At 42.0% G+C, this 12,177-nt stretch overlaps 1 protein-coding gene across 3 annotated transcripts in view; it reads left to right on the forward strand.

Moving 5' to 3' along the window:
* Window positions 1-12,177, forward strand: part of DAAM2 (dishevelled associated activator of morphogenesis 2) — a 183,703-nt gene that overhangs the window by 76,518 nt on the left and 95,008 nt on the right. For all 3 annotated transcript variants that reach the window (XM_066316031.1, XM_066316030.1, XM_066316032.1), the window contains exon 3: window positions 10,706-10,795. In XM_066316031.1, coding sequence (XP_066172128.1) covers window positions 10,706-10,795 — 90 coding nt within the window. The remainder of the gene's footprint in view (window positions 1-10,705; window positions 10,796-12,177) is intronic.

The following is a 12,177-nucleotide window of genomic DNA, read 5'->3' on the forward strand; positions in this document are numbered from 1 at the left end:
TTGAAGTCCCCCAGGAGATCCAGGGTTTGTGGCTGTGAGGCTGCTCCTGTCTGTCTGTAGAAGGGCTTCCTGGTCAGGCAGCCTACAGCAGACTGCCCTATAATGTCACTTGTCCCTGTTGTCCCTTTAACCTAACCCGTAAGCTCCTAGTCAGCTCCTCATCCATCCCTAGGTGGAACTCCTTGCATTCCTGCTGGTTGCTGGCATAGAGGGCACCACTGCCTCCTCATCATCTCTACCTGACCTTCCTAAAGTGTCTTCCATTCCAACTAATGGGAGCCATCCTACCACACCTCTGTGATACCAGTGAGATCAAACCCCTGCAGATGTGTGCACATCTCAAACTCCTCTTGTTTATTCCCCATGCTACATGATGTGTGGAGGCATTTTAGTAGGGTCTCTGATGACACTGAGTTACTGGTAGCAGTGCTTGGAATTCCTTTTTGCTGCTCTCCAGGTGCTCTCCTGCTGACCTGTGATCCCTGTCTAGCATCTGGGCACCTATTGGTGGCACTGACATCAAATTGGTAGGAGTGGACAGACTGAGGTTCCCCTTCCCCAGCAACTTTTGTTTAAAGCCTTCTTCACCATCTTGTCTGATAATTGAAGGACCTTCCCCTCCTCTGACAGATGGACCTGTCAGCACTAGCAGACCAGGTTTCTCAAAATGAATCCCATGGTATAAATAGCAAACACAAGGCTGTGGCACCAGTCCTGTAGCCATTAGTTGATTTACCAGATTTAGCTGGCCCTTTCAAACCCCTTCCCTTTGACCAGGAGAATGGATGGAGAAGCTACCTGCTCTCCAGAGTCCCTTACCACAGCTCCCAGAGCTCTGTAATCCCTCTGGATACTTCTCAGACTGCCCCTGCTCATATCACCTGTGCCCACTTGAAATGACAGCACTGGATAACAGTCAGTAGACCACGTGAGGCTTGGTGGTCTCTCAGCGATATGCCCAATATGAGCCCTCAGTGAGCAGCATATCTCTCAAGAGTGTGTCCATACACATATGGCACATATCCATACCCTGGATATGTAAAAGATAAGCTTAAACTAAGGTGGAAAATTTGTGGGAAAAAAAATGATGGCATTCAATGCTGACAGCTAAATCTACTTTTAATAGCAAGTCTGGTAATTCAGGACAGAAAGCAGCCAAGTACAATTTTTCATAGAAAAAACTAGGGATTATAGTCGAGCATGAGTGGACATAAGTCATGCAGGTTTTGAGGGGTTTTATAAAAAAATAAAAGGTCATTGACTATATGGGATATGTGGAGTTATATAACCAGAGGGAGAGTCTAGAGGATTGATGAAACAGACTTTGCACTCAGCCTTGGTAAAATCTCAGCTGGAGCACCGTCCTCACTTTTGAACAGTGCAGTTCAAGAGCGATGTGCTTTGACCGGGTAAAGGCCAGAAGTCAATTAGAAAAGGAATGAGAGATCCAGAGGACATGGGCTCTAAGAAAGACTGAAAGAGATGGGTTTGTTTAGCCTCAACAGAGGAGGCTGAGAAGGGACATTGCAACAGTCTTTAACAGCCTCAAAAACTGTTATCAGGAGGAAGTAAAAAAATCTGCTCGCCACATTAGTGGTTGATAGGGCCGGAAGTAATAGGCTTAAATTGCAGCAGCAGGGATTTAGATTAGACATGAGCCTGACTATTCAGTTTTCATCCCCGTCCCTCTCATTGGGCTAATTTAAATTCACTGACATGGACATGCATCCCACCTTAACAGAAAAAGCTGTCATGATAGACAGCTGTTTTACATTATTGTTCTCATATGCCCATCCATATCCATGGAATGTCTCTCTCTTGCTCTACCTGTATTATAGCCCTGTATATAAGAGTGCATGTCTGAGTCTTGATCTTTTTCTCTCTCTAAACACCTTTAGGTATTGTTGCATGAAGAGGTACTGGCTTTACTCATTCTTTCTATTTCGGTTTGGCCCAGCAGATTGTTGTCTCATGCATATGGTTTGCCTGTGAAGGACTGAAAAATGAACAGCAGATGCTGTTTCAAGTGGCCTGTGAGAGGGGATTGCCACAACAGGCTGTGCTGGTTATGTATACTTGTGTGCTGTCAAGTCACAGAGAAGTAGGAGAGGGACAGAATTTAGCTCTTCTCCAGGAAAAATGGAAGCAGTTAACCCGTGATTAAGAAGGGAAAAAGAAAACAGTATAATGAGAGGTGCATTTGGGGGTGAGAGGAAACCCTCTTAGCTGACTTTCTGTGTGAAGAATTTCCCTACTGTAAAGCAGTACCCTTGATGGATGAAAGTCTTACACTGCTGCTAAGCCTTAAGAATGAGTAACTTCTGTGTTGGCAGGGTAGAGGAGAAACACATCTTTCAGTATGTAAACATCAGGTGCTTTCTATCTTGCAGTGTTATGACTGAGAATCAAGGGATTTGGGCCCCTAGTACTGAAGGGGTTTTAAAGCTGCAACTTTTTGAAAAAGCGAGGAGGAAAAAAGAATGTAATGGGAATTGCAGCCTTTTGTTTGTCTGCTTCTCTGCTTCACTGTCAGATCCGTGGCAGTAGCTGTAATGTAAACATTGCTTCCTCTGCCAACAGGCTGTGTTAGCAATTCATGTGTTCCTAATGCACAAATGTAATGATAAAACATTGTGGGTATGGGCTGATGTTACGTGATATGCCTCATGTATATAGTTCTTGTGTGTGTAAGGTGTGAGTGGCATACATATCTACACACACATACACTGTGTGTATGCAAATACATGGAACCTGATGATGTTTTACTATGATGAACCTAATTCTTATCAGTTGTAAAACTCATCAAAATGTTACTCCCATGCCTCTCACAGTGTGCTGCTTCTATGCTTTACAGAGGCTGCTTTTAATGCAAAGGGTTAGGGTGAGATAGAAGAGCTTGAGGGGAGGGACTGGCTTGTTTTGGGGCTCCTTTTGCTTTTTCTTCATGGGTTATCTATGGACTTAGCGCACTTATCAGGTGCCCCAGTGGGAGTTTTCAACCGATGTGCTTCACCTGGAGATGTGCTGGCTGTATGAGTGGTCATGCTGCTGACTGATCAAAAACTTTTGCACTGTTCATTGCTCCATTTTGTACTGGAGTGTAGGTAGTTTGTGGAATCAAATTAACCTCATTTACTGATAGTTTGGACAGGCAGTCTTTCGGAATGCCTCATCAACCTCCTCACCATTGGAAATAATCATTCTTCCAGCAGGCTACCTCTTATATGTTGGCCTTGGGAGCTGGAATGAACAATACAGTGAAAGGAAAACTGTAGGGGAACAAGCCTCTACTGTCCCCTGGAGGTAGACACAGTGATTAAATAGGGAAGGTTTATCTCTTCTATTTGAGGATTCATAAGTTCTTTGCAAAGACACTGTTATCTGAGTAAGATTGTTGTGGTTCATTACTTTGTTCATCCACTGCACTTTTCTCTGAAGCAGCTTTTTGGACAACTGCCTCTGGACTTATGACAAGAGCATTTCTGCTATCCCTTTTTGGTGGGCACAGTTGGATGAGAGCCACCAGACTAACGTGCTTGTTATTTGCCAATGGGATCTGGCATAGGCAGCATGAACAGAAATACAAATGTTCCTGGGGGTGTTGTTAATGTGAGAACGTAGCTTTCAGTCATGTGTTAGCAACATGGTCCTACTCGATCCATTTTTTAAAGTGGTAATAGTTATGCTGGATGGGATTCTCTATTCCAAAAGCTTGTAGTGTGCTGCTGACAATCTTGTCCTGGTCTCTTCCCACTGCTTCTCTTTCTTCTCAAGTCCCAGGCATGTCAGTGCCTTTTATCTCATGTTTGCTTGAGTTGCATCACAGCATTGATTAACCCACCATCAACGATCCCCTTGAAGTAGTTACATATGAACATGAACCTTCTCTGGAGCCTGCCAGTGGATGCTGGATAGGATCCCATGGTGTGTCATAGTCATTGTTTACTTTGTACAAGATTTAAACAAATTTTTTCAGAGTATAAGGCCATCAGCTGTGCTAGGGCACTTGGGAGCATTGGTGGAACTGGAATGTGGCCTCTTTGGGGACACAGTGATAGACATCTATATAAATGACCTTGGGGAACCTGACGTAACAGGTGTCATACTGTACAGGGAATTTATACTGGCAGCAGAGCATTATAATTGGTTTTGTAATTTGGGTGGATTTGGTGCTCTTAAGAGACTGAGAAAGAATGATTAATGACGTGGATGAGGGAGACTGCATTTGTGCTTGACAGGTGAAAAAGGTCAAATGGAATGAGAAAAGAATTAGTGAAGGGAAAAATAAATGATAGGTGTGTACAAGAGGAAGAAAAACGGAATAGGAATATGAACATGGGAATGAAAGGCATATGGGAATATGAACAGCAGCAAGGTAAGAGCAGTGCATTGAAATAAAATTCAAAGAGTGGGTATAATGTGAAAATGAACATACCCTTGGAACCTAAATTTTTGAAGTGAGCATTGCAAGCAAGTTATTAAAAATAAATAGTGTTCAAATTGTGAAGCCTGTCTTAGAGTGTGTAAAGGCATCTGGAGATAATTCCCACTGTCTAAGTTTTCCTTATTGGTTGACTCACAAGGAATCATTAAAGGTAATGCTGGTGTGATGGAGCAAACTGCACAAAAAATATTGCAAATAACATTGTTATCACTATATTGAAAGAGGCATTAACTCACCTGTAACACAAAGTCAGCCAGGCTGTTTGAGGTAGGGAGCTGGGACAGAGCTGTCTCTGTGACTTTGTATTTTGCAGGGTTTCACACAGCCTTCTGAAACTTTTGGTGCTGGTCACAGGTCAAATAACTGCTGCCTCTCGGGTTTGGTTTTCTTTGCTCAGCTGAGATTCAGGTGGTGGTTCAAGAGAATCTTTTGCCCTCTGAAAGCCCTGAGCCAGACACGAGAATGAAAAGAAGTCTTCAAGGTCTTTTTTGTTTGTTTGTTTGTTTGGTTGGTTGGGTTTTTTTTGTTGTTGGTTTTTTTTTTTTTTTTTTTTTTTTTTTTTTTTTTTTTTTTTATTTCTCACATTCTTTATTAATTCTTGTCTAACAATGTTCTCTGTGCCCGGCCGAGGTCTGTTCTGCCACTTGGACACAGGACAACTCCCCTCTCGATGGGAGGTCGCTATCTTCTTATACAGATAATTATGTCTATATTATTTACAGTTATGTGCCAATACCTATCATCTATACTAACAGGGTCATCTCTACTCTGACCCAATCCCCTTAAAGTACTTTGTGCCACCATCACATCAGAAGATGGAGGCCAGGGGAGAAGAAGACAGAACTCAGGGCACCACCCTAAATCCTCCATCTTCTCCACCGTGTAACTATATTCCAAAACTACAAATTTTCCACCCTGAGATACACTACACTACTGTCTTCACACCTTTGTGACTAATTCTTCTCTCAATGTTAGAAGCTTTTTCCACAGGCTGAGGTCAAAGACTGTATCTCCCTGGGCTCTTTGCCAGGCAGCCCCCCTGGACAGACCCCAGACCTCCCTGGCCAGGATTCAAACCCTCTTGCTCGGGTCCCAAACCTCTCTACCAAGGTCTGTGACTTCCCAGGATGCCCAAAGGAATGCCCTGGACTCCAACAGCTGCCCTCATCTGTTCTGGAAATTCTAAAGTTTCCATTTTGAGTTTAACAAAGAAGACTAGAGTTTCTGGGGAGCTTTGCCAGTTTGTGCCATCTGAAGATCTGGTTCCCAAGGAACCTATTAATGCTGAGACCTGGCTGTTCTTTTCCTTGAGTACACATTTGCTGTTAAAGAACCAATCAATGCAAATAGAGCTGTAATCAGACAGTCAAAATAGGCATCTCTGAACAGCAGAAGTGTTGAAGCCTATTTGCCTATACGTTATATTTCAATGTTGGATTCTGTGGTGTAAAATAATTTCATGACAAAGCTATTCCATTTGAAGATCATAAAAGCATTTCATTTTAAAATAATGCTTTAATAGTTGCCTAAATATGTTTGTAGGCAGAAATTAAGTTTAAAAAAAATCAGAATGTGCTTTTATATATCATCAACATTTCTCAGTCATAAAACTAGCAATTAAATGTGAAACACAGGCCTGGGGAGGATGCTTGTAGACAGGATATTCTCCTAGGAGCCCTGTAAGTAAGAGAAACTGTGACCTACAGATAAAAATTAAAAGTGTAATGCGACTCTCTGTAGCTGAAACTATAAGAAATAGATGAAATAAGACTGTTATTCAACGGAACATAAGAATATAAGCAAAATGTCCTCTTCCTTCTGGCAAAATATTTGTTATGCACATATAATCAAGTTATTGCCTGCAGTAAACATATATGAGGATTCTGGGTTTCATAATGCTGGAAATGCTGTGTATGACTCACTAAACATTTTTGAGGACAAAACATCGTCAACAACACAAAACAACCCATCAGCCTGTAAAGGTTGGTTGGTTGGTTGTTTTGGTTTGTTAGTTTTTGTATTTTACAAAATAAAACAGCTGTCTGACCTTAAGACAGTGTGAAACTCCCCATGACCAGTAAGTCCAGCAGCCAATGGACCTGGGATGAGTACAAGGAGAAAGTGAAACTGAGACTATCTCCTCCCATGAGTGTCTGAATATCCCTGCAGAACCAAGTTTGGGGCCCTTGGGCTCCATGTTTCTGACTTCAAATCAGGGGATCCTGGAGACCAGAAGCTGTGGTTCTCTGTGTACTTACACAGAGGTTTCTCCTTTAGAGAGGCAGGCAAGTTGGTAGGTGTTAAGGTTCTCCTTTAGTAGAGCTCTCTCCAAGTGAACCACTCTTCTACATTACCAAAATTTTACTTTTTCTCTTCTTTATTTCCAGTTTGTGTCACTAAACAAAGTACTGCCCAGTCTAGGTGAGAAATGCTTTTCTGGAGCTTTGAGTATCATTACTAAGCCGATGGCTGTCCAGCATCAAATCCAGCTTTTATTCTTTGATGAAGGTTCCCAAAAACAAGGCACCTTATGTGGTTTTAAATCTTACAAAATACTGGATTTATGTTTTCTACCCATTCCTCCTTCTTGTTCAGTTTCTTTGTCTCTTATTTCCTTGGGTTGTAGCCATTTTGAATGGAGGCCATCTTCTCTTTTGGCCTGACAACTGGACTGGAAGTATTTGAACCTCAAATACAGTTCCAGTTCATTTAAAATGTTTTATCATTGACATTCAGTCTACTTTGGTAAATTAAATGCCTGCAAGAAAGTGAAATTAATTGAATTAACTACCTACCACTAGGTAAAATAAATGGGAAATAAATGAAGGAGAGAAATGTAGGCAGTATTAAGTGGCTGTGCTTTAATCTTCCTCAGTCCAGCTTGGCAAATATCCTTTTAATCTGTGTTTCAAGCAACTTCAAGCATTTTTAAGAGCCAGGAGGCTGAGTTTCATTGAGCAGGGTCACGCTGGCATGAATTGCTGGAAGCAAGCTGCCCATCCAAGGTGTAGAAGGGGTATTACTGTGTTTCTGTTGGGAAACTTACACAGGTGCTGGAGGAAGGGAGTTTTCCCTGCTTTGTTCTGACCGACGCTTTTTTTCTTGACCTTTACATTTGCTCCCTGGGCATTCAATCACTTTGGCCTCCTGAGTTTGGCTCCAGCCCCAGTCTTGATGACTGCATTCAGTTTGTCGTTCTTCCTGTCCTGCCAATTTTGGCAATTCCTTTCTCTTTTCAATAGCCACTTGCCATCACTGAGCTAACTCTACGGTCTGAATGTCTATAATGCTAACAGACCTGCTTCTGTCATTGGGTCAGAATGACCTGTTCATGAACCAAATTACCCTTGTGAAATTTATTCTTTCTGTTTTTCCTCCTGCTTCCCTCCAAGACAGCAAGGTTTCCTTATGTACTTTATGTCTGTTAGGATCCCGAATCAGAATAGAAAAATAGCCTGCCTAGTTCAGGGTCTTCTTTCTTAGCTAGATCCATGCTTTTTCTGTGCAGTCACAGTGATCTTTTGTTCATGTTTTATAGAATGGGAATGGGAAAGGTAAAATGATTTGGAGAGTTCCAGAAGAAGGTTTCATGCCTCTTGTATTTTGCAGGGGTTTCTTGGATTTTTTTAATAGGGTAGGTTTTGACTGATGGTGAAGTTAGATGAGCACACACAGGCCTCTTCAGTTCTTCCCACTCCTTCCTTCTTCTCAGTGAAGGAGAACACTTGCTGAACACTAACTTCAGGAAAGGGAGTTGAGGAGCTGGACTCCTGCTTTGCATTCTGGAGATGTTTCTTTCCCTGCTGAATATTCCTGCTTGTTCCCTGCCCATCTGACCTGGGTGCTAGAACCCAGGATTTTATCTCCTAACAAAGACAAACACTAACTTTCAAAATTAAGGGTAGGGCATTTTTTATGTGCTATTTTCTAGGCCAGGTGTGTTTGGGTCAACCTCTGGTGATCCACTTATGCCTGGAAACCCTGAAACCCTGAAGTTTCCTTGCTACTATGCTACCTGAGCTAATGTGATGACTTCCAGAGGTCTTTTGGTTTCCTCTACCCTCCTGAGTCACCATAATGTGAGATGCTCTATTTTCCCTCTGGATCTTCCATCCTTTCAAACTAACTTTCTAGGCCTTTGTCCTGAAAAGCATGTCACAATGCAAAATTATGTGTCTGGAAGTTGCCTATTCTTACTGCCCCATTGAAAGCAGATTGATTTTTATATCCCTGAATACTGCCAGTATCCAGTGCAGTGTCTAGAACCTGGTGTCAGAGTCCTGTCCGCAGGGTGGTTTTGGTCAATAGGTACATTCTTTTAATGAAATGATGGTCTTGAACTGTATTGATTGAGATCTTCATTTAGTTTAGTGCACAGCTTCTGTGCAGGGCTTCTGCTGCTTGCCTGATATGCCAGCAGATTCCAGAAAAAGCACTATGGATTAGAAAATCAAGTTAGCGGCACTGTACTTAAAAAAAAAAAAGAAGAGTAAAGTAAGAGCATTCATTAAGCAGGTCAGTAAAACAGTCAGGATTTTTTTATAAGAATTCATCTAAGCCCAGACAGTTCATGTATATTCTGGCTTCTACAGTGGTTCTTCCAAACCTGGCATTTCTGATTCCTTATCTGCCCCTCCTTTCCCTTCCACACGCTTGACCTCTAACAGCATTCCTTTGCTTGTCTTAAGGCCTTACATGTAGTTTCACTCTCCCTCTCCCCCCAAGAATGTGATCCTGGCCTGAGTTTCCTAATTGTGTATAGCAAGGATAAAACTTCTTGCCTCGCTTGGCTGCCCTCTTATTTGGAAACTCACACTAAACATTTCCACATGGTTTGCACTCTTTTTGCACAGCTAATTTTTTTTCCCTTTAAACTTTTTTGTGTTTAAAATAACCCTCCAGCTTCTTCTACCTTGGACTGCTGGCACTGACCTTGCCTTGTTACTGTTTGCATTTCTTTTGTACCTTTTTGCAGCTTAAATCTCTGTGGGCTTTTAAATCTGTCAGCAGCCGCTACCAGGCTCAGTGTGCAATTTTGCTCACTGTTTTCACAAGTTTCCCAGCCCTGAACACTTTCCAAATGAGCCATTGTTGGGCTGAGTTAAAGAGGTATTGTCTCTGCTTGGATGAAGTTAGTGTGGGTGCCAGAATCTGTGTGTGCAGCATTTTAGTGGCACAATGTCATCTTGATATTGGACCCCTGGACACTTCCTTCTCCAAATATTTCAAATACAGAGAGAAAAAAATCTCAACCCCCTGCCAAAACTGATTCATTGAAACATTACTGGAAGATTTTCTTTGTATTACTGAAACTCTGATTTAGATGTCTTCATCTGTCCCTGCTCATGCAGTCTGCTTGCCCTGCAGATCATTCTTTTTTGTTTAACTCTCTTTATTAGCACCTAAAACTGGCAGCTTTGATTGGAGCCATGTTCTGGTCAGTACTGAATTAACACAGAGGAAGTAACAATCTCTCATTTGATAGTTTTAGAGACATGCATTGGAAAAGAGTCTATTGTTATTCACCTTTTACAGAGGAGTAACTGAAGCCGTGGAATTTGGCAGTCAGTTCCAAATCACAGCATTATCCTTCATTTTGCTATTGTAAGCTTGGCTCAGCTCTATGAGAGTATGTTCTACTGAGCTCACTTTTCTTAACAGGGACTGAATATGCTGCTCTGATCAACCCGATGTGACACTGTGAAGTTATGTCCTTTATGTCTGAAATGGTGGGTGTCTTTGATGGGGACTGTGTGGTTTAGAGAGCAAACATCTGGAAAAACATTTCAACCAGTAGGTTGCTGGTGACATGACAACTGTCTCATAGCCTTTGCTTGAAAATTACAGAAACTGAACTATTTTCTTTCTATGGAAGAGCAATTTAGTGTTGCTGGCCAGGAAAAAAAGATATATCAAACTTTCAGCCTTTCTCTAAGTGTCATAAGGAATGTCTGTGTCACATAATCCAGTGCTTTGAGTTTTTCACTCCATCCCTTTCATGTGATCCTTCCCATCCTTCGCTGATCATTAGTAATGGAAGTTTGACATGTGAGTTGTTCAGGCTGCTTCTCTTCATCGGGTGAGATGAAGGTAGCAGGGAAATCATCACAAAACCAAAAATCTATGGAGTCTTTGGGAGCCACTAAGTCCTCTTGACTGAAGGCTAGTCAAACATGCCTGGTCCAGAAACCTCTCAACTTATTAGAAGCTACCAATGCAGCTGTTGACTGTTTTTTTTTTTCTGTTTTTCTCAATCTCTAGGATGAATTGGATCTCACAGACAAGAACAGAGAGGCTATGTTTGCACTCCCTCCAGAGAAGAAATGGCAGATTTACTGCAGCAAAAAGAAGGTACTACCGTTGTCCTCTTTGGAGTAGCTCACCAATAAATTCTGTGTGCATTTTCATAACTGAATCATGATTTGAGCTGTTTATCTATTTATTCAAGAACATGAATAATTGATGGAAGGATTTTTATCAGCATGGATATGGCACAATTTTCTGATAAGTAATGTTTGCACTTGCGACTTCTGAAGAGGATCTCAACATCTTAAAATAGTGCACTGTCCCAGTTTAAATCCTTTATGTGTTTGGGGTGTTTTTTTTGTTTTGTTTTATTTTATTGTTTGTTTAGGGCTTGTTGAGGGGGGAGAGTTTGTTTGTTTTTTCTTTGAGTTGAGTGAACAACTATCATGTAAATGCGTTAAGGAATTTTTAAAAACTTCTGTAGGTTGATTAAAATAGAAAAAGTATTGCAAAGTCTTTCAGAATGTCTTCAAATGTCTGTAAAGTAGTCAACCATAGTGATGTCTTAAAACTTGGTAGTTCAAGGTCTTCCAGAGTTTGTAGGAAACATTCCACAGGGCCCTAGAAAGTGATAAGCACGTGCTTGTATCACTTTCCATGTAATATTTATCCCTCCAAGGTCTTCAAAATTCTGACAAACTAGTAAAAGGGCAAAAAATCAGAGGCTGATCAATCACACTAATTTCTTATTGCTGTCAAAATGATGGTCTAGGGAACAGAAGAGTTGTATCATTGCTGCGAAACTTCAAGATAAGGAATTTCTGCAGTAATGTGGCATTAGAGAAGTTTTTCTGCTCTAGGAAACACACGGTCAGAAGTGAAGATAACCCAAATAGCATGTATTTATTAGCCATACATGTTAGGAGGAAAAAGGTGTGTGGGTTTGTTGGTTTATTTAATTTTCCAAGTGTGCAAGTCATGCTGTTGTGGAGGTGGGCGGAGCCCCGGCTGCTCTGCCCTGGAGGGAGCCAAGCTGAGGAGTCAAGGAAGAATTTCGCAACTCCACCCTGAGCCCCTAAGACAAAGACAAACCTCCTAGCCACGGCGACCTGTACGGAGACCCACAAACCCCTCGGGATTTTATGTAGATCTGTTACAATTGATTGGTTCTGTACCCTTTTCCTCCCACCCTGGTGTCCCATGAAAACCCCTGGATTTCCTCTGGTCGGGAGAGGTTCCTCGTCCCTGGATCCCTTTCGCTGGTACCCTTGCAATAAAGTACCACCTGCGGAAATTCCATATGAGACCTCTCTCTCTCTCACCACGGCCGGCTAAAAGAGGGGCTAACTCACAAGGGCATGAGCTGAGAGCACTGAGCTGAAATCACTGAAAGCTGAAATCACTGAGCTGAAAATTCACTGCTCTGCCCGATGCTGAGAAGCCCCTCTGCCAGCTGAGGAGCGCCCTGACCCCCCAAGGAGCTGTTT

This window comes from Sylvia atricapilla, chromosome 3, assembly GCF_009819655.1.
Source record: "Sylvia atricapilla isolate bSylAtr1 chromosome 3, bSylAtr1.pri, whole genome shotgun sequence".
Classification (NCBI taxonomy): Eukaryota; Metazoa; Chordata; class Aves; order Passeriformes; family Sylviidae; genus Sylvia; species Sylvia atricapilla.